This window comes from Parasteatoda tepidariorum, chromosome 10, assembly GCF_982258835.1.
Source record: "Parasteatoda tepidariorum strain Cologne lab strain chromosome 10, Ptep-v5.0, whole genome shotgun sequence".
Taxonomy (NCBI): domain Eukaryota; kingdom Metazoa; phylum Arthropoda; class Arachnida; order Araneae; family Theridiidae; genus Parasteatoda; species Parasteatoda tepidariorum.
In genome coordinates, this window is record NC_141764.1 from 43,451,472 (window position 1) to 43,476,108 (window position 24,637).

Genomic DNA, 24,637 nt, shown 5'->3' on the forward strand with positions numbered 1-24,637 from the left:
AGTTATAAATAGTCATGGAACCATAGAATTTTTTGTTACCTTTTTTCATCAGTTGATTCGTCAAACAGGTGTGAATTGTAAATCGAGGGAATCATAATGGCGCTTATTCCCCTCACTGACATATTTAATTCGAATATAATTTTTATGAAACTGATGCAATATTAAAAATCATTGTTCTTAAATTGATGATAATTATTATAATAATTATAGATCTCATTTACATTAAGTATTATCATACAGGGGGAAAATGCCAATCTTTAATAATTTTAATTTTTTTTCAAACATTTTGATTTACTTAAATGATGAAAAATAAATTTTCTTAGATTTTTGTTTAGTGAAACACTCCATTGAAACGTTCAAAATTTTCGGAGGAAAACATCATTACTTTGATCCACTGAATTATATTAATTTTTTTGAAATTGAATTATGAATTTAATTGAATTATTCAATATGTATTATTATATAATTGAATTATTCATTATGTATGATTATTTAAATGAATTATTCAATATGTATAATTATTTAATTCGATTATTCAATATGTATAATTATTGAAATTGAATTATTTCCAATTTAATTGAAATTTAATAAATGATTATACTAGTTAGTTAGAAATGAAATCTTTAGAATTAAGGTTTTGTTATGTAAATAAATTTAATGTCGAGAAAGAATACTCAAAAAAAATATTTGTTTGATAATGTTAAACATTATATTGAATTGCAATTATTTCCCTAATATGATGAGAGTACCTAAATTTTGGCCAATGAAGACTATTCTTTTTTTTAAATATTACATCAATTAATCACTTTCATTCAGATTGTTTCGTTAGTTTTCATATTAAAATTAGTTTCGGAATGTTTCAATATTTCTATTATAAACCAGTTTTTAGTCAAAAGAAAGTTTGAAATAATTAACAACCGCGAAGAAAATTAGCTGTAAGCATATTTCAAGTAGTCTTATAAATACTTTATTCATAAAAACCTATAAATATTCACTTTTAGGCAACAACTATTGAAATTTTTGAGACATGTTTGAAATATTTCTGAAATATCTAAGAAGTATTTATGAAGTAACACTAAAAAATGCCCCTACTGATAATCCTAATTAAACTTTCACAATATTAAATTTATATCGAATTACAAGTTTTTTTCCTCCTTTTTTTCATTGAGAAAATCTTATTATACTTAAACAAATACAATTTTGTTAAATAATGTAGGATGATTTTCGTGTCTGAAATCGTAAAAGGTGGAATTGCTTTCTTGCAAATTTTATTCGATTTTAAGATTGGTACATACTGTGTGGAGGGAAGGTACAAATTATTAGTAAGTTAACATGTTAATTTACCTGAGTAAGAATCTAGGAAACAATTCAATGGTTCTTTTTTCATGTTTCATTTAACTTGTCATCCTAAATTCCTTTGCTTCAGACCATAAATTAACAGAAATATATTTACAGCAATTCGCAAACCGGCAGTATGGCAATCAGAGAGCTGACCTAAAGTCAGAAAGGTCCAGGATTCGAATCCCGGATAAGGAAGGAATGCTCTTCCCTTCTCTTCTCTGTAATGTCCTTCTTAATGTGGCCCACTTACTATAGTGTCAATGAGAGAGTGACCAACAAATCTTCCCTTTTGATACCCGAATGACGATAGCCAATAACCAAGCAAGTATTGGAAAAAGATTACAGCAATTCCCCCTTCAATAAATAATAATGAAAATAAACATAAAATTATAAGGATAATGTTTTATATTATATTAATTAATTAATTAATGTATTTTTGAGAAAAACATTTTAAGCCTTTTAATTTATTATTAAAATAAAGAGTAAATTGAAAAAAAAATCTACATTTGAAACAATATATCTTGTGTAATTTTATTCATTATTGTAATGATATCTTAAAAATAATGACAAAATAATTAGAATATCTAATTTAGTTTTTTATAATTCTTTTTATTGTTTATGAAACAAGAAATTGTTTACCCAAATCTAGGAAAACCTAACATTTTTATATAATGTTGTCCATTAGCAATCTATAATGATTATTTGCTCCTCTATTTTATGCCCTATCTATAAAAATGCCTTATCTGATTTAATAGGTTTTCCTGGTAACCTTAATGGCTTCTGCGCTGATTTATATACCGTAGAAACAACTTTACTCCACCGACATCGGTGTGTAAAATGAACTTTTAATGAGACTATGCAATTTCATACTGCATGGATTCAGTTTTATTTATAGACTTTAAAGCTAAAAAGATCATTTATCTATATAATTTGATAGCATTTATTGGTGTTTTTTCGAGAACTTTCATTAACAATAAATTAATTTACTACTTCTATTTTTACAAAACAAAACATTATTTTCGAAAATAAATCCCGATATATAATTGAACAATACGATACATATAAAAAATACTATAAATTACGCACTGTAGTATCGAATTCGATACTTGAATCAATGAAAATAAAAAAAACATCAGTTAGTTAATTAAAAGTAATTAAAAACTACAATTTTATTCCCTGTTCTACAAGTTATAGCACAAATAAAATATTTTTAAATTTAATTTATGATTATAAAATTTATATTTTTAATATATTTTTAAACAATATTTAAATATACATATTGGTAGCAAACATGTTTCTATTAATATTTAATCAAACAATAAATCTGTCATAGTGTTTATCCCATATATTCTTTCCACCGTATTTGTAATTATTTATTTCTAATTTGAGCAAACTCATTTTCGTTTTAATTTCAATTACGGTAGATAGGATAGGTACTTTATTAATGTCTCAATAAAGCTATACATTGGGCTATTGGCGATGGTGTGGGAATCGACGATCCGAAAATATGCCATCATTTTGATAATCTGCAGAGAGGATGGCTCCCCCGTATTGGTAGTCCGATGACCTGCACTCGCACTCGAGTCGTGAACATAACGATAGAAAAGTTTAATGAGAATCAATACCACTTACATTCGGGTCCAATACAGGCTGATAAAAGTGGTCACCAATAAGCTTACTGACTGCGGTCAGTAAGCTATTGGTCAGTTCATTTGTCAATTATTAAGTCAATTATTTACTTTGAAATAATATTATTTAACCATTTATACATTAATATTCTAAACCTTGCTTATTTCTTTTTAGTACAGCAATTTCGAAACTTTATTTTACAAAAATTAAAACGTACACTTTAAAATAAGCAACAAACTTAAAACAAAAATGATATCCTAAGAAATTATAAAATTCATAAAACAAAGTTAATAGTTTTTTAAAAATTCAAGAATTTGAACTTTTCACTTTTAAAATTTAAATTTTCAACGAAATAGTATTTTGTGTCACAGAGATAATATGTACACCGAAGAGCCATTACACTATGACCACCCTGCTAATAACATGTAGGACCAACTTTAGCCCTCAAAACTGCTAGCACCCGCCGTGGCATTGATACCACAAGGTACTGATAGGTAGTATGAGGTATATGGTACCAAGCACTCACCAACTGGTCCTGCAATTCCCTCACATTGCGAGGGGGTAGCGTGGCAGCACGAATTTGGTTTTCCAAGTAGGACCACAAATGCTCTATTGGATTAAGGTCAGAAGAATTTGGGGGCCAAGACATGACTTTAAAACCGCCGGAATGTTCCTCGAACCAATCCATGACAATTCGACCCTTATGACATGGTGCATTATCCTGTTGGTAAACACCGTCCTCCGCAAGAAAAACTGTTGCCATGAATGGGTGAACCTGGTCTGCAACTATGTTCAAGTAGCTTACAGACGTCAGGGATTGCTCTATGAGGATTATGGGTCCTAATGTGCCCCATGAAAACATTGTTCCTGGGCGAGAAGCCATGAAAACCTGGGCGAACCCATTTTTATAGATAGTGGGTGGTCATAATGTAATGCCTCTTCGGTGTATATATATATATATATATATATATATATATATATATATATATATATATATATATATATATATATATATAAATCTGTTTCGAAACGTAGTATTCGATACTAAACCACGAAGCATTCAAAGGAAAAAAACTATGTACTGATCTAAATATAGAAACAAAATTTTTTTATGAAGCACATGCTTTTTAAAAATTTTGGATATTAATTTAGAACGATAAATAGTCAAATGATTCTGCTAATGATTTATCTCAAATGCACACTCTAATATTTCATTTCATTTAAACCATGAAAAAGCAAAATCTATTGTAAAAATTCCTGAACGAAAAAAACCCTCATTCTACGAATCAGTGAAGCGAATCAGCGTGATATTGAAATGAAGCAAAATATCCAGTCTTGTGTAAGCATACATGGTATGCAACACACCAAGAACATTCCCTCCTCCCCATTCCTCAAAATCTTACCAAGACCATATTTTCAATAACCGTTATTCCTTTCTGTCTTGGGAGGAAAAAAAGCCTTCAAGATTTGAGACCGAATATCAGAAATCCATGCCTGTGAATGTTATCCATGGAGCTACGAAAATCGGTTCGGTGCTTAGTAAAGTGGAAATTTCTTTCTTTGCCGTTGTTGTTATGAAAAAGCTTCGACTCCTGCTTCTCGGCTTTTCTTTTAACAGTGAAAGAGTCTTGTGATCCGGCATGGCAATTTTTCATTATGCTTTGAATTTTTTTATTTGAATATTTTTCGTTCTTTTCGTTTGAGATAAATATGTATTTTATTTTGTACAGTTACATAAGTTAAAAGGAAGAATTGATCATATTCTTCGCGCTTTCACTTTCATTTGGGAGAAATAAAAGATTTTGAATTTTTATAAGCTTACAATTCCAAAGACTAGAATTTAAAACCTAATTCTTCTGAATTTTGTTTTCATTTAATTGGTTATAATATTAAAACATCGCTATCGGGTTTTAAATTTAAGGTTAATTTTTTAAGGAATATAAATTTCCCAAGCTAAATGGTAAAAAAAGCAAAAGATCAAAAAACTTCGACACTTATAAGAGTTCAATAAATCAGGAAAAATTGGTATTTTTTAGCCTCGCTGTGACAATATTAGAAAAATTATTTTCATGGTTCATTTAAAATATCTTTGTTTTCCATATTCCATCATTTTTAAAGCTTTTAAGATTTGAGATCGAATATCAGAAATTCATGCTTGTGAATGTTATCCATGGACCTACGAAAATGAGTTCGGTGCATTAGTAGAGTCGAAATTTCTGTCTTGCCGTTGTTGCTATGAAAAACCGTCAACCCTGCTTTTCTTTTAACAGTGAAAAAGCTTTATGATCCTGCATGGCAATTTTTCACCATGTTTAAAAATTTTGTTTCATAAATTTTGTAAAACTGTAAAATTTTGTGAAGTTACATAAGAAAAATGAAGAATTCGAGAATTTTTTGCAATTTTATTTATGTGGGAAGAATAAAAGACATAAAAAACTTTGGAGAAATTTATTTCAATGATTTTAATATTTATAACTTCAGAAACAAGAATCAAAAATGTAATTCTTTTCGTTTTCGTTTTTATGTTAATTGATTTAAATATTTATCTATCGTTTTAAGCTTTTTATTTTTTTTTAAAGGAATTAAATATTTTCCTGGGAATCTTATCCCTAAGGAATCTCTTTTTTAATCAATAGATCATAAGAATTTTAACATATCGTACATTTTTAACAAATCCTAAAATATTGGTAATCCTGAGAAATTTTAAAAACGAGAATATTTTAAAACGAGACGAGAATATTTTAAAAACTAATTTCCCAATGTATCCTGAATATCATTGTCTTGAATCGTTTGGAAAAATAAATCTTGAAGATCTGAAAACGAACCTGAGAATTCCATGCCTGAAAATGTTATCCATAAAATTACGAAACTTAGATGTGTAGAAGTTAGTTTGTCAGAAACTTCGTTAAATGGAAATTTCTCTCTTGTCTTTGCTATTTTTGAAAAGCTTCGACTCTGGTTTCTTGGTAATTCTATTAACAGTTAAAGAATGTTCCAACGTGTCATTTTTTCTTTTTGTTTCGGTTTTTTAAGCTGAATATATTTCGTTCGTTTCTTTTGGGATAAATATGATATTTATATTACTAAATTACATAAATTAGTGAAGAATTGATCATATTCTTTACGGTTTAATTTTTATGAAAAAGAAATAAATGAGGAATAAATTCTGAAAGAAATGATTTTTTAAATTAGTAATGTTTATCATTTCAAAAAAGAACCCTAAATCTTAATTTTCTTAACCATTTTTTATTTTATTTAATAACATTAGATATTAGAAAATGTTCTTCAAGAATTCTTCTTATGTTTTTTTTAACGCTTTATTTCTGGTTTTGTGTAAAAAATACGACCTTAATATCTTCTTTAAAACCAAATAATCTTTATAAAATATCTATAATAATCTTACATAATAATAATCTTATAAATATATAATAATCTCATAATCAATATCGGAAAATCTATTCGGTGCTTAGTTGTAGTATTGTTAAATTTCCCAATTTACGGTTTGGAGAGACGACACTAGTTAACTGACTCAGGTTTTGTGTTCAGAAATCTAAAGTTTCCACCGTGATCAGTTTTTTTATTTCAATTCATCCTTTCTTTTTAAGAAAAAAATTGTATTTCATTCAGTTAAATTTCATAAGTTACGGTAAATGGTTAATTTCGTTGCGCTTCTGTTTCATGGAGATAAAAAATAAAATATAAACTGGAGCAAAAATTTCTTATAAAATTTCCCATAAATATAATTCGAAAAGATACAATTTTAAAATAAAAAATTTTTCTTAAGTAATATATTCAAAAAATTCCCTATAAGTATTAAAAAAACTTGAGTGATTCACTTTTTAAGTTTTTGATCCCGTTCAGATTAAGCTGATGGAAAAATTCTGAGTCATCGATATTTACTAAACATCATAAATTCTTATCATGAAACATAGTTAAGATTTTGTCTTACAGCAAATATCGAACGGAGAGTAATAATAAACAACGATAAGTATCAAACATGATTTTGCTGAGAGAGCTATTGCGGATAAAAGCAGATGGCAAGACTTTTTGGGACTACCTTGGCTTGTGACAGGCTGCAGTGCTTTGAAAGAAGATGGTGTTCAAAATCGAAAAAAAAATAGATCTAGTTATATTTATCTTATCTTTTAGGTTTTTTATTGCTAATTTAACTCTAAATATATCTATTTTCTCAAAAGGACAAACTCAATATAATGAGTATATTATCCTCTAGCATGACATATAGATATAACATATTTATTTTTGTAAAGAAAGACGTATAACGGCTTTTTTCAACCTTTTAGAGGAAATGTATTTTTTAGGAAATTTAAAATCTAATTCATGGTTCGTTTTCAGTTCATAAAAAAATTGTATTCATTTTAACAAAATAAAAAAAGGGAATAGATTATCGTTAAAATTTACTATAGTTAATATTTTATTTGTTTATTTTTTTCAGCTTTAAGGGCAGGCTTTGAAGACTTTCCCATCATATGATATCACACTTTGCAACTAATATTATTATATTTTTATAACAAATATTATTTTGAAGTCCTTGTTTTGTTATTATTTTGTAACATCTGTTGCATTATTATAATTGTATACGGCTGTAAATTTATGTTTTTCCCATCTTTAACGAACGCTTTTTTACTGATTGCTTTTTGCAATATAAATGGCATGAAATTTCAATTTGGATGTAAATCGAAGGATTTTTGAAAAAGATTCCGCTGCCAAATTTTAAAATATTAAAAAAGAAATACTACTCTTAATTTCCTGAATGCACGCATAAAATATAAATAAAAATATGTTTAAAAATAAAGATTACTCATTAATTTTTAATATTTGAAAATATACTCAAACAGTGCATTATTTAAACTCATAAAAATATGCAAAAATTGATACATTTCCATTGATTTTAAAGATCATCATCTATGTGGAAAATTCTCATTAAATTGGCGACATTTTAAGACATGTATCCGTTTTGAAATTGTTGAAAAATTTTTCTAATAAGTTAGATTATGTAATTTTAGACTAAAACTTTCTGTACTGTTAAACTAAAACTTTCCTACTAAAACTGTGAGTTTTGTGATTTCTTGGTAAAAGAGCTTTGATGGTTTTTTGTGTTTTTCCTTCTTCGTAACTCACAAACAAAATAGAATTAGAATACATCTGAAATATTTCTTTTCACTTTCTATTGTGCTCAAAAATTCTATCTATGTAAAATGAAGTTTAGTTGTTACATTCATGATTGTGTAAAACACTTCAAAAAAGATAGTGAATTTGTTCATTATGAATCCCTAACTTGCTTCTAATATCCTGAATAATAATAATTAATTGATGCTCATCATTTCTTGTTATTACTACATACATAGATCATGGAGGAAAATATTTATCTTGTCTTGTCATTCTCAACCCATCAACTAATAAGTCAGCAAGTGTCAAAGTGGCGGGCTACAGCCAATTAGAACGCTCATTTATTTGGGACGCAGAGGAAGAATAATGGACAACTGCCTATCAGAGAATGACGTATTATTATCTATTTCTGAGAAATGAAACTTAAGCAAAGTAAACAACCGATTTCCTTATAATTTGCTTTTATACCCTTAAACGCAGATGAACACCGGTATTGCTCCCTGTATATATATATATATATATATATATATATATATATATATATATATATATATATATATATATATATATATATATATATATATATATATATATATATATATATATATATATATATATATATATATATATATATATATATATATATATATATATATATATATATATATATATATATATATATATATGTATATATATATATATATATGTATATATATATATATGTATATATATATGTATATATATATATATATATATGTATATATATATATATATATATATATATATATATATATATATATATATATATATATATATATATATATATATATATATATATATATATATATATATATATATATATATATATATATATATATATATACATAAATTGATTTTAATCTTTTCTTCTTCTTCTTCTTCATTAGCTTTTAATTTTTTTCATGTTTTCCTTTTATTTTTAACTTAATTTATGAGTTCTATGTACTTGCATCTTATGCGCAGTAAATAAAACCTATTAATTTTCTTCGGTTACTTTCTATATGCTTCGTACATATAATATATATATATAGATAGATAGATAGACAGATAGATAGATAGATAGACAGATAGATAGATAGATTGCAGAATAAAATTATTTTTTTAATTTTTCAGGGCATTTTTTAAGAGCTTTGGGCAATATTCTTGTTATCCGCATTTACTCAAAAAGCAAAATGCTTACATTACACTGTTCTCTACTATTATGTCGATGTTTAAATTTAGCCAGTTCTAAAAAACCCTAAAAGCAGCAAATTAAACTTTTTGCTTTGAGGAAATCACTCCTTTGCGAATTAAAAAGGTGACTTCTCCCTGTAATTTTATAAATTTACAATTATTTTTTTATTTAACATGATTAGATCAAATTGAGCAATTAATTTCTATTATTATACATTATTAATTTCTGCCTAAGCTGAAAACAAATTCTTGTATAATTGAATTTCAGTTTATTATAATCATGTTTGTACAAAGTAAATTACAGAAAAAAGTGATCTTTGCGAACCATAATCATATTTCTATTATCTTCAATAACGATAATAATTAATAGTTTCCCCTCTTTTCTTGTTTTTATTACTTACATAAGCCAAGTTACAAGTTTCTAAGAAAATATTTATCTTGACTTGTCATTTTCGACCCATCAGAAAATAAGTCAACAAGTTTCTGGCTACAGCCAATTAGAACAATCATTTATTTGCGACACAGAAGCAACATAATGGATACTCGCCAAGTAGAGAATGCAATATTATTATCTATTTCTGAGAATTATAGTAAAATAAAGTAACTATTTAACATTATATATGGAGTTAGAGTGCCCTATGATATTACTTATTTACTTTGAAATTATTGATTATTCATTATATAGGAAAAGAAAAAAATTTTCTTCGTCTGTTATTTTCATTTTCACAATGTTTCGCTATTTAATAAGACAATGCAATTACATTTAATCATGTTCAATTTATAAAGTATTGTCGGAAATGTTTGTGATGAAGATTTGTAATGAGTTCATGTATAATTAAGTTTTAAAATGTATTTGTGAAAATTGAATGTAAATAAAAGTATACTACTCCATTGTAAAATTAAATCCAACTTAAAACATCAACGGTAATCATTGACATATTTAATTTCACTATTCTCGTATTATATCATTCCGATTCTTTTTTATTTTTTCCATTGTTCTGTTGTTTTGTTTTGTTTCTTTTTGTGGCAGAAAAGTGTATAATTCATGTTTTAATTTAAAAAGCATTTAATTCATTTTTAGAACAGCATTTATTTCGTTAATATGGAAATATAATTAAACATTTTAATTTTCAGAAAGAAATTATGTAGTTTGTTATTGTATTACTTTGGTTTTAGTCTTTTTAGCATATTCTTTGTGGAAAATAAATAAAAAACTAATCTAGGCTTTATTGATTAAGTGAAAGATTATAAATTCTACATCAGAATAAATATTACGGATCAATTACCAGGAATGAAAAATATTTCTTGCTGATTCAAATTCAACTCTAGTCCATTCAAAATATTTTGCCAAATTCCCTTATAGTTGCTGATCCAAATTCAACTCATATAAATGAGGAAAAAATGTACTAAGTTTGAGCGAAAAGTTTATTAGATACATTAAATCTAGCAATGATAGTAACCAAAACAATATTTTCTTCTTTTTCTTTAACTTTGTACAATTTGAATATAGTCATATTCTAATCAATATGCGAAGAAAAATATAATAATTAGTTTAATTTACTTATAAAAATATATTCCATATAAAATTACCTTACCGTAAGGTAATAACACTGTTCTGATTGTTCCAGTAAAAATACTACAATCCTGGTTAATAAAACAAAAAATACGATATTTGGTGTGCATTCATTTGCTACTTTTTCCATCCATAAAGTAATAGTTTACAGGAAATTCTAGTTTTAAAATTATCGTTTTTAATATCACATATTTAGTATAAAAAACAGCAATTTAACCGAATACATACCTTTTTTTCCATGCTCTAAGGTATCAAGATGAAATTAGCAAATTTTACCACATTCATAAAATTTTATCACAGTTTGTAAGACCATATTTTATTTTTTAATTTACGAATAACATTGACAAAGTGCTTCGTTAAAAATTACTAAGCTTCTTGGTGTCCCCATAGAGCCACAGATACGATAAGATTTACCATATTTGGGTAGTTAAGACCATATTTTTTTAATGTGTTATTGACAGCATAGTAGACTTTTCGGTGAAACATATAAAATTTAAACTAAAGTCTCGTTATCAGATTCTTTTATATTTCTATATCATAATTTCGGAATTAAAATTTTCATAAATTTTTAAATGCATGCTTTTAGATTTTAAAGAATTATTTTTTTTATAATAGATTAACGTAACCAAAATATTTGTTTTTTACATTTTTTTTATATAATATAGCATAATTTAGTTTAGTCCCCAATATTGAAAAAATGGATCTTTTGTACATTGTGGATAAATTTCTACCGCAATTAATTTAAACAATTAAATGCGTAATAATTCTCTTCTTTTTATGAATTACACGCCTCATAATTATATCAATGCAAAAATTCCATTAATTATAGATTTGTTTTTTTTTCAACAATATTATTCACATGGAAATATAAATATAGAAAAAATAATTTCATAAAGAAAAAAAAACTGTTTTAAGAATATTATTATCGATAAATTTTAATTAATCAACTGTATTTGCGGAACTATGAAAAAGATAGAGATTTTTATACGTTTATTTTTAGGAAGTATTGAGATAATAAAATAGAATTCATTAAATTTGAAATATCAAAAAAAGGGTGAGATTTAAAAAAATTCCATAAAATTATAATTGTACAAACTTTTAGATATCTTATATTGCTTTTTATAATAAAATATTATCTTATAGGCAGATCTGTTTGACTTTTTTTTTCTTCCAATTATTATAAAGTGATTTTTTTTTCTTTGTGAATTTAATTTTGAAAATGGTGTTTTAAAACTGCTTTCAGTATACACTTTTAAAATCAAATTGTATGACATTTATTATCCTTCCTTCATCTGTTTTGAGAAAAAATATCTGCTTCAATATCAAACACTGTATCTAAATTTCCTATTACTTTAATCAGCAAATACTTGAAGTAAATTAAATTTCTTTTAAATTTAAAATGAGCTAAATCTACACAAAAAATTATAATCAAAATAGAAGCTTTAATTTTAAAATCCTATATTTATGCGCGTTATTTTCGTGTTTTGCAACATTCGGCGTTCGTATTTTAAGCAAAAATATGGATTTTATTTGAAGCGAAAGTAAAGTAGATTTATTTCCACGCATTTTCATTTAAATGCTTTTAATCTTTAGGGGTAGAGCAGCGATGGTTCAGGAGATCATGCTTCACATGAACGTGACCCATGTTCGAATACCAGCCGTGGCTAGTTGATACGAATTCTGCACCCAGCTCATACCGACCGCAGTGCTAACGTAGTATTTTTGTAGAGGTTCACGAATAATTGATATAATCCCCTTGTCGTCGGGTTTATCCAACACCTCCTAGAAAAAAGCAGGCCTCAGCACGGGCTACCATAAATATCCTTTAGTAGTCCAAACGTAATGACATATTTCGTATTTTCAACCACTGCGCAGCTTAGTACCCCGAACGTAATGACATCTTTCTTATTTTTCATCTACTGCGCAGTTAACTTCGTCACATCGGACTACTAAATTGATCCGTGCTGAGGCCTTCCTATTTCTAGGAGGTGTTGGTTTATCACTGCAAGTTTCCGTGGTTTTCCTCCCATTTAACTCTTATACGGGTTGGTTCCATCAAAGCTAGTTTGTCCTAATACTTGATGCAGGAGTTCCCTTGCCTTCTGGATTGTATTCAACATTACAAGGCCACGGAGTTAAATATTGATAGTTGTCAGCTCAAAATTGGGTCGGCTGTTCAACATCGGTTATAAAATAAAAAACATCCCTTCGTGGTAAAATATCCTCATTGGTAGATGGATCATGGGTTATTATCTTTCTGTCGATCGGATCTTTTTGTGAATGGATTATTATCTTTCTTGTAGCCAGGATAGTCATGGAAGGTTTTCGTGATTTACCTGTCCATCTAATGCATATGCTAATTAGTTTCATAAAAAAGTCCTCTACGAATGCTAGTTTATCCTATCTCTTGATTCGCGAGTTGCCTTGTCTTCTGAACTGGGATAAAAATGACAAGGCCATGGACTTAAACATTGATAATCGTAGACTCAGAATTTTGTTGACTGTTTAGTACCGGTTATTAGTAAAATAAAACATCTAATAAATAATATTGTACAACATTTTATCTTAGTATATTAAATAGTAAATTACACATAATAGATTCGAAAATTTTTTATAGTATCAAATTATCTTTTATAATGTTTAATCTCAGTTAAGGGTAGAAAAAAAGACTGTATTTTTAAATATGTGAAGTTACATTAACTGTACAATAGACATCTCAGTAACTATGCCTTATTTAATAAAATAACTCAACTTAGCAAATTAAACCAATACAAGTTATAATGCAACTTATTATATTGTTTTAATTGTCGGTTATCTCTTTTTAATTTTTTAAACCATAAAGATTTTAAACAGCGAAAAATTAAGCATTTTAACCTAAATAAAAATTTTTGAAATGAGATTGCAGTAAGCACTAAAACGTTAATAGTTTGAAATAAACTTTAGTACATAAGAGCTTACGACAAGTACAAATAACGCCAATGCTTGTAAAGGCAAATGAAACTGTGGTAAATAAATAATCAGTTCTGTATCATAGAATGCAATTACGCACTATAATTATGTAGCATAATGAGAGTATAACAGCTAACATTATATAATAAAGCAAGATTTTGAAATAACGCATTATAATGTAGCTTTTATTAGATATAACGTAAACAAAAAAACATTTATAAGTAAAATGGGTTTTAGCTAAAAATAGAATGCTCCATTTTTAATAAATTCGTTTTAAAGCTATTTTATAAGAACTTCTAATTCAAATTATCGAAACGTCAAATTTAGATCTAAAACTAAATCTTAAATATACCCAAATATTAGCTACTTTATTTTTGTGAAAATATGCTAAACATATTTTATCAAAACTGGCATGGGTATCCTTTACTTTTGAGGATTTATACTTTTTTTTTCTTTTTTTAATTTAAAATCTAACTTCTTTCGTCCCTACTAAAAATATTATAAAGGAGATTTCTCGTTCAAAGTATGCAGAAACTTCCCAACGCATACTATTTATAACACGTGACAAAACCAATGATCTAGGGATGAAAAATGACGTAAACTCATTTTTTCCACTCCAATTTGCAGAGATCTGGATTGGAAAGTTTTTTACAACATTCAGATATATTATATCAGGAATTGATTTTATGTCAAACTAGAAGTGTTTTTCTCCCAATCGTAGTACTGCTTGGCAGATGATATCAGGTGAAAAATAAATCCAAGAATGATGTTCTATATCAATAGATTTATCGAGATCAACTACATACGAATAGCATACTGTCAAACATTTTTGTTTGGAATGCAAACTTTCATCGAAATTGCAGAGGTAAATCATGATTTCTATGTTGGATTTAAAAATAATAAAAAAAACATTTGAGGTGGATATTATATTGAAAGTAGGGTGTTCCTAATGACTTCCGCATTTTGAAAGAATTTTTTCTCCCCACTGGGGATTGAACAACATTATTTTTTGCATAAATTGAAAATGATATCTCGATTGGATTTTTGGAGGAAAAATCATCTCTATAAATCTTAAAATATTTTGAATATTTCGAATAATCTATAAAGTTATGACTTTTAAGGTTTGAAATGAAATTATTTAAAAAATTACTTATGTGTGCTCTATTTTTTATTTTGTTTCATGGTGCAAATTATGATCTAAATTTCTATACTCTTGACTAGTTTTGATCTTGAAAAATATACATAGAAAGCAGTGATTTTCCCTGTAACTGGTATTGTACTATTTAGCAGATCAGAACATCTAACAGATGCACTGAAGAGCCCAAAAAAACTGGTATACCTGCCTAATATCGTGTAGGGCCTAATATCGTTGGTGGCCAGCGGCACTCTTCCGAATTTAGACACTTCCGCTTTTCACCAAAATTCCCAGACATGAACATTATTGAACACATCTTGGATGCCTTGCAACGTGATGTTCAGAAGATATCCTCACCCCCTCTTACTCCCACTGGTTTATGAATAGCCCTGCAGGATTCATGGTGTCAATTATCTCTAGCACTACTTCCCACATTGATCGAATCTATGCCACGTCGTGTTGCGACACTTCTGCGTGCTCGCTGGGGCCCTACACGATATTAGGCAGGTATACCATTTTTTTGGCTCTTCAGTGTATAATAAATCAGTTAGGCTATGTTAATTGGTTTGACTATTTCATATTTTAAGTAGCCTTATTCGTCAGTCACATGGAGAAAAAAAATTACTCACACAGAATCTAAAACTTTCATGACTAGGTTACAGTCAGTTACCGGCAAAAAGTTTTCCAGTCACTGACAGTAAAATTAAATTTATATTCATTAGGCTAATATGACCATAAAAATAATCCTCCTGCAATTTTTTTCGTGTTAAATATATGGCCACTGACTATAAATGAACGTATACTCATAAACCTTTATGGCTCGGGCCTTGAAATTGTATAAGGCAATATGGATAAATCAAGGGAGATTGCTGAACTTGGCAAAATAGGATAGTGCTACCATCTGTCAAGGCGTGAGAAAGATGCTTAGTCATTGCAGGAGTTACTGTTGTATACTGAATGTGAGAGAGATTTTTGTTAGCACCTGCTGGGTTCTAAGCAGGAACCTTTGTATACGTAGTCTGGAGAATGACAAATGGAATTTTGCAGTAGTTCGTTACAATTACAGGCACTGAGCTTTTTTCTCAAAGTTAATGGACAATTCTACTAATTTTGCTGAATTTCATTACGATTATGCGAAGTCAAAAGTTGGTTGCATAAATTAGATTTACGAATTTTTGGGATATTTCATTTTGTGTATGTGAGTATTGAAACTTAATTGCTTTAATATGGTTCGCATTCACTCGAATTATGGATCAAGAATTTGAATGGTTCATAATTGCATCACATCACAAACCTGAACTTCCGAAAAAAATATATCAAGGCTTGTAAAAATTTTTATTCGCATACTTGAAAACTAGTTTCATCCCTTCAGTGGGTCGATAAATGAGTACCAAGCATGCGTGGGAACTAAACGCTGGGGGTTTCGCGTTTGACTGACCACCTAACCGGAACATCTGCTCCTACACCCCGGAGCCCAAGGTCAGGAAAACTGAGATGGGCACAGTATGCCTTGGCTCTCTATGGGCTGTCGCGACACTAAGTTTAGTTTAGTTTTACTTGAAAACTAGGGCGTTTAAAGAGCTTAAAAATTTAGTTAATAGTCATTTTCCACATAATTTCCCCCTTTATTAAAATTTTGCTACAAATTTTTACCAATTGCTTTCTATGCAATTGGATTATTTGTTAATCTTTGATACCGGCTAAAAAATTCTTTTCATTTACAATTTAGGAGAAGAATACTTTGCTCAAATTAGAAAAAAGCTGGTCTGGACTATCAATTATTCCAAAGCGACCTCTAATCTTTTAAATCCTTAATTGAGGTTAAAAATGACATAATTTGGAGGTACTATATTTTTTTAGTTAATTTCATTAAATTTCTTTCATTATATTATTTACCTTAAAGGATGTAAAAGAATATTCATCAATTAAAATTAATAACAGCTTACCTTGAATTGGTGTAGAATCTGGAGCAGACCATTCCAATTTTGCTGATGTTGCTGCAATCAAGGTGATTCTTAGTATTGGCGTTCCAGGAGGATCTAAAAAAACAATAAAAAATACAAATTATATTTAGTTAAAAGGATTTATAAAATAATTAAGACCAATAAGAATATGTATATATATATATATATATATATATATATATATATATATATATATATATATATATATATATATATATATATATATATATATATATATATATATATATATATATATATATATATATATATATATATATATATATATATATATATATATATATATATATATATATATATATATATATATATATATACATATTCCGTCTAAATCCAGAAGAGCCATCACACCTGGCGAACATTATTAAACTGGTTTCAAAGAAAGTTCTCTGATACTTGCTTATATTTATTAGATTAATTACACATGTTTTGTATGTCTCTATCGAATCGTAATTAATTCATGTTTATCTCAAGGAGTCTCAAGGACTTTTCCAAATAAAATTTTCATTTTTTTTATCGTTCTTTTTTTTCGAAAAAGAATATTTGTTTTGACCTGTTTTGTTTTGAGCTATTTGATATTAAGTATAAAATGACAGAAAACAAAACTTCATAAGTTACAGCAAAAATACTGAAATCCACTCACTGAAAACAGAAAATATCATACCTATTTTCGTTGCAGGAATAGTTTACAAACTCAGCTGTTTTTTTTTTTAAAGTTATTTATTCAAAGTTTTGCCATTCAATTTGTTTTTCATAAATCATATTTTAATAATAGATTTTAATATTGATATAAAATATTACGTATTCGGTAATAGTATCTTCTCTCATAATCTCTGTTATAGCTAGACACACTAATAGGAATCGCTAAAATACTACAAAAGTTCACTTTAAAAAACCCTATTAAGCTGCTGAAAATTTAATTCTAAACCACATTTACAAAAAACACTACGTATTTGATAACAGTATCTTTTCTCATAATCTCTATTGTGAACACACTAAATATAAATCACTAAAGCAATGGTAACTTTTAAACATATTAGCTTTACCCGCATTCACCTGCAAAAGTTCACTTTTATAAATCCTTATTTCGCTGTGGTTACGATTTAATTCTAAGCATCATTTTTCAGCCTCTTTAACACTCAGTTTACAAGATGACTTACATTACAAAGAATTTGCTAGCGACTATGTGTTCTAAACACGTTGTTGCACCATAATTCCTGAGGGTGACTCCTTAGAAAAGGGAAAAGGTATGAGTGTTCGTGATGCGTGTAGGATCTGGGGGCTTAGAATCAAAGAATTTGCAAGTTCTGGCAGAAAAGAGGAATCTCTCAAATACAGGAATCTCAGCTTTTCTCGGCTTTTCAAAGACTTAAGAAGAATGTCGGAAAATTCTCTGAAGTTTAAATTCCATGGTTGATATCTAAAAGAGAACCTCAAGAGGAAAGAAAATTGCTCACCGGTGTGTTTTTGAATGATTTATATCACACGAGAATTGTTACTGGTTTCGTAGAGGAAGCGAATTCTTCTTTACTATTTCCTATTCTAAAATGATATTTTTTTTAATATGACAACTTCGTTTATGTTAGCTTTAAAATGTAAATTGGTTTTTAAAATTTAGTATCCTTTCAAAATCAGAACTTTAATGAAGGTTTTTTCTGAGGTAAAGCGTGCAAAAATTAAACGGATCACCCTGAATAGTTTTTGTTCTCATGGTCGGATTATGAGGTGCAAAATTTGTCGGTCTGTGAAATCGAGTTTTTTTTTTAAAGGAGTATGTTTAAAGTTTGATTTCTCAGGAACTATACAGATGATTTTGTGTTCAAATTTTACGTTTTGTCTTACAAATTTATATTTTAAAAAATTATGTAAAAATTAGCTACATGGTTTTAATAACATTTTTACATAATTAAAATTATATATTATGTAAAAATGTTTTTTGAATATTATTAAATAAAATAATAAAAAATAATAATATTTACTGAAAGTTAATTTTTGCATGGAGCTATCTTAAGATAAAAGAACTTTATTATTGAATTCAAAAAATTTTCAGTTGCTTAAAAGGTACTCACAATAGGGTGAAATAGTCCAAAAATGCATATTAAGCGTTAAAACTTTGGACCGCTATCCAGACAAAACTATTGGGATCCTATTTCTCAGATTGCGTTTACCCCCTCCCCCATATTTTAGTTCGAGGGGATGTCAGAAAGCCAAATCCGTCGAAAAAACGTTTATTCAAAGAAAAAACGTTTTTGTGCATGATTTCGTAACTTTAAATATCGTAATTAATTAGCATCTATGAAGTCACCCCCTCAAACCATTAAGATTGAGTCTTAAGACCTGAAGATCCGATCGTTAGATCGAAAATAATTCAGAGTGGTCCATTTACTTTTTTGAGCACCGTGCACTGATATTTAGTTATACAACTAAAAATGTTGGAGTGTCCTGATTCATAATAGCAATCTACTTTTTTTATACTTAACTGTAGTGCTAAGTTGAATTGCACGAGCAATACCGCTCCATTTAACACTTTTCTTAGATTGCAGTAAACTTCCAAACAAATTTTTATTAACTAGTTCTTAACTCTTTAGAGGAAACACCGGTGTCCCTTTTATATATTTTTTCTAATGCTTTAATTACCAGCAAATATATAGTTTTGTATATTTTTTATAAAAAAAGTCAGTTACTAAAATTAGTTAGTTTATCGAAATCATATTTCTGTTGAAATATAAAATCCGAAGCAATATTTTTTTAAATGCTTATTCAAAAAATGATCAATAATTTATTTTATAAATTAAGGGAATTGCAATGATGTATAACTGTTTCTCTTAAATCTAAATAACTGCAAATAAGTACAAATTTGAAAAATTATTATTTGGAAGGTTGCAGTATTTGGAAGATTTTACCTTTAACACAGAAAAAGACACCAGTGTTTCATACTGTATTTCATAACCATAAATTTTCAAAATGATAATTAACTATCTTTTACTTATTTTGACCTAAATCAATGCAAAATAATGAAAAAAAAGTATAAAAAATATGTTTCATGAAAATTCTGAGACAAAGTGTTAAAGTGGTGTTTTTATAATTAATAAAATGCAATTTACTTCCGTTTTAACTATATAACGATTTCAATTGACATATATTTTGTGAATACTCGAGTTCGTAAAATTAGGACGTAGCATTCTTGCATTTATGCTGCACGTGTATCTTTCAGTCAATAGTCTTTGTTGTAAAGATATAGGTTTGTTAATTTTAAGTTCGGTTTCGGTATTTTAATTCTCGATTTAAAATGCTAACACAGAAGATATATATTTTTTTTTATCATCATATTTAACAAACAAAAAATAACGTTTTCATTTTTTTTTTAAATAATAATTATCATCCAAAAGCAATACATAGTTTAATTGTATTTATGCATTCAGAAACACTATATAATTTTCTTAATAAAATCAAAATAATTGATAAATTTCTCAATTCTTAGAGAATTTGGGATTTTTAAGGAACATAAATTATAGCTTTTATTAGTAAGTCTACACTTTTGAAAGAAATTCAGCACTATTGTGCAAGGTTTTTTAAACTTCTTTAAAAGTTATAAAATTTAACAAGGAGTGACCTATCTTCTTATTCTGATTCCTCTTGTTTGAAATAAATTAAATATTCCGTGATGCTGCTATCATATTCTAAAGTTTAAATTAAAAAATGCACCCCCATGACTGTCTAGTTTTGGGCAATGGAGTCATACCAACAGCATATTGGCGACCAATGTGATCATCAATGCGCACCGGCTGCTTTTACTTCCCAAACATTCTAGTAAATTTGGATGGTTTCAGGCCATTATCGGGGACATAGCCATGGATTTTTATCAATTACGAATTATTAATTTAAAATAAGTATCGAATATGAACTAATAGTTTTTTTTAAATTGTGGCGTGTTTTAATTCACATTTAGTATAATATAAATACATATAGTTTTTAAAAATAAATATTTCAATAGTGTCACTTAAATCCAACTTAAGAGCTTATTAATCCTTTATTTGCTCATGCATTTCTTAACTCCAGCATTTTATTTTATAAAACATGTAAAGCATATTGAAATACCGCATGAAATTATTCATATAATTATTTTATATTTTATTTGTGGCATATAATATTTTAAAAAATGTGTTTATAGTATATACACTAAAATTATGTTTAAACGGAAAAATTTTAAAAACCCAATTTTTTAAAGAAGTTTTATCTAAGATAAATTTTTAAAAAAAAACATCTATTTTCATAAAAATCTTCCAACTTGCTTTTTTCAAATACAAAACCTTTTTATTCAAAAGCTAAACACAAAAAAAACCTCCAATTTTTTTTTAAGATAATTTATTTTATGTTCTTATATATTTTGAAATTTACATTTATTACCCGTTAGGTTTCTTTCATAAAAAAGAAATTCGGGGGTCTCCGATGTCAGTAGTAATTTCAGGATCTAAGTATCTCACCATATGTTGCTCATTTTTAGGAAATTTTACCCAGAGAATCTGTTGATGAAGAGATTCTCGAATTTCGCTCAAGAAGACTTCCGTTGACATTATTTTGTCATCATTGTTGCTTCTCAACTTCCTTAACGATGTCCGCTTCACTGTAATTTTCCCTTTTTGGTGAAAAATGAAAACCCCTAAAGATCTCAGTTCAAAGATTTCTTTCTTTTTACAGGGAATATACTTGTAGACTAGGTGTGTGGTTTTTTGTATCATTTGTACAGAAATACTTTAAAGAACTTTAAAAAGTATAACTTAAAGTTTTGCTTCCCTTACAATACTGTTAGAGTTCTCATAGTTTTTAAAACAAATTATAATTTAGTTAAAATTTATAATTAATAGCAAAATTCGATAAAAGATTTATTAAAATATTAAAGAGTTGATTTTGGATTTCAAAATAGTGCTTTTTCTTAACACATTTCGGTACTTTTTGGCTAGCCTGACATTGATGCAACTATTTTCTTTATTATTTTGTTTGTTTATTTATTTACCTTTTCCTTTTTTAAACGCTTAATTTATTTTATGTTAAAAAATTAATGAATTAAAAAAATATTTAAAAATTTGAATTTTCCTGTACTTTATTTCTAATAAATAATTGTTTCCAACTATGTTCTAAGAAAAGCTTGTTTGTGAGAAAAATTGAGTTTTTATTTAAATAAGCTAGGAAAGTGTTTTAAAGAAAACTTCAAGTCTTCTAATTCCTTAATTATTTGCAGGAAAAATAAGACAATTTATTGTTGAGAAATATTTATCCTTTAATCATCTGCAAACTGACTTTTAATTTTCTTATTATTTTTTTTACATATTTCCTTATTTACTTAAAGTGTTTGAATAAAAAGGAAATTAATGTAAAAAAAATATTAATAACTTACAAATAAAATAAGATTAGTGAAAATAAATAGGTAAATAAATTTGTTATATGTTTTTGTAACACAATTACTTTAATTTTGTAGCAGTTCAGTTTCAATTGTTTACTGCCTATTAATGCAAATTTTGCATAAATTTAAAGTGCTTACGAATATAAATCTTTTTCAGTTCAAAAATTTTGAAATTAAAATTAAAAAATTAAAAGTGCTTACAGTTTAAATTTTTTAGCTATCGTATGTTTTCTTATTTAAGAGTTTGAATGCAGAAAGAAGTATTGCATTATTTTAATTCTTATTCTTATTTTTTTCCCCAAAAGAAATAAGAGTCTAATAAGTATGGCATTGTTAATGAAGTATTTCTGAAAGGAGATTCTTGAACTGGATTAGATCAGTTTGACAAGATTAGTATGATTAGATTAGTTAAACTTAGATTAGTTGGATGGAGCTAAATGTTAACCCTGATAAATGTAACTTTTTAGGGAAAAATCAGGACAGTGAATCTGAAAGTTTTGATGACATAATTTTACAATTTGGGTAGTGCAAAAATAAAATTGAAATGTGATTAAATACTTAATATTTTTCTCTCGTTATATTTCTTGGTATAGTTTATTCCAAATATAAAACTGATTCATAATAAATTAGCTTCCTCTTGCATCGAGTTAACTTCTTAAGGTTGCCTACAAAAACATTACACTGACACCGAGATAGTTTATAATTTCAGTTGTAGATTCCTAATTTGTCAATAAGTGTAATGTAATTATGAATTGCCGCTTTTATTTCAGTAATTGATAATTCGACTGATAATCTTAAAGACAGTAATTAACCTTTTAGTAATACTTTATGAAAACGTTTGAAAAGTTGGGAATTTAAATAAAAATACTGAAATTTGGCAGAAAAAGTTTTATTCTCTTTATCGACGCTCACCGCAGGTTTGGGTATTCAACTTAACGTTACATTTTGTTTTTACTGTGCAAACTCTATAAGACTTAGAAACTCGGAAATATCAATATGGGTAATGAAAATTATATGGAATACAATGAAGTAAATAAATAACAATTATTAATTAATTTTTAGAATTATTAACTGCTAAACGAGCAGTTAAAATTCACATGTGGACCTCTCTGCATATATAAAGTTAATATTTGACGTGCTGAAAGGATTGTAGCGTATCTACCACTACAAAATTGCGACTAAAATTCACTAGTATATAAGACATGTTGACTCAACTCTATGTCGGGATACCTTTTCATAGATGAAAATTGATATGGTCTATAACTCATTCCCCCACAGAATCATTTTAATTTAGGAGATTACAAAAGTTATTTTCGAAATTCCATTTTGTTAGTTATAAGTGCTAATATTAGCATTTTCCCCCTCATTTGATTAACATATTAGCAAAATAATCTTACGTAACAATTACATATTATATCTAATATGAAGGTAAAAAAGCAACAATGAATACGAAGTAATTATTGGGTAGGGGTTAGTGAGTAGAGCGAGCAGGGGTGTAGACTCCTGATTAAAAAAAATAAAAATATTTTAATTCTAAACAACGTATATTAATTTGAATCATAGATTTTTTATAAGAAATATAATATGTCTACGGTACAGCAAAAAGTATATAAGGTTGGTTTTAGGTTTTTATCGATATACGTACATATTATCTGAATAAAGTTGCTAACATTTATTTTAACTTAGAATCCCGAAGGCAATCTTCCATTCGTATACTTTTATCTTTTCAAATCACAAACGTGTTTTCCATACTCGGGAGATCCAATTTCTTGAAATCCATACATGTTTAAGAACTTACCATAAGTTATATTTTCGAAATTCCATTTTGTTAGTTATAAGTGCTAATTTCAGCTTTTTTTCCTCATTTGTTTAACATATTAACAAAATAATTTTCGCAATAATTACATATTTTATTAAAATGTCCGTTATTTTTTTAAAAAAATATCGAATATATGGGGAAAAAAAGCAATGATGAAGACGAAATAATTATTGGGCAGGGGTTGGTGAGTAGAGCGAGCAGGGGCGTAGATTCCTGGTAATATAAAAATAATACTTTTATTCTAAACAACGTAAATTAATTTGAATCATAGATCTTAATGAGAAATATAATATGTCTATAGTATATCAAAAAGTATATAAGGTTGGTTTTACGTTTTTATCTCAATACGTATATATTATCTGAATAAAGTTGCTAACATTTATTTTAACTTAGAATCCCGAAGGCAAACTTACATTCGTATACTTTTATCCTTTCAAATCACAAACGTGTTTTTCATACTCGGGAGACT

The 24,637-nt window shown here is 27.3% G+C and overlaps 1 protein-coding gene across 4 annotated transcripts in view; it reads right to left on the reverse strand.

Moving 5' to 3' along the window:
- LOC107455980 (cell adhesion molecule Dscam1) overlaps nucleotides 1–24,637 on the reverse strand; it is a 456,371-nt gene that overhangs the window by 106,688 nt on the left and 325,046 nt on the right. For all 4 annotated transcript variants that reach the window (XR_015429973.1, XR_015429972.1, XM_087154010.1 and 1 more), the window contains exon 19: nucleotides 16,913–17,005. Coding sequence is in view for 2 of the 4 variants with exons in the window: in XM_087154010.1 (XP_087010136.1) it covers nucleotides 16,913–17,005 (93 nt within the window). In the remaining 2 variants the exon portion in view is untranslated. The remainder of the gene's footprint in view (nucleotides 1–16,912; nucleotides 17,006–24,637) is intronic.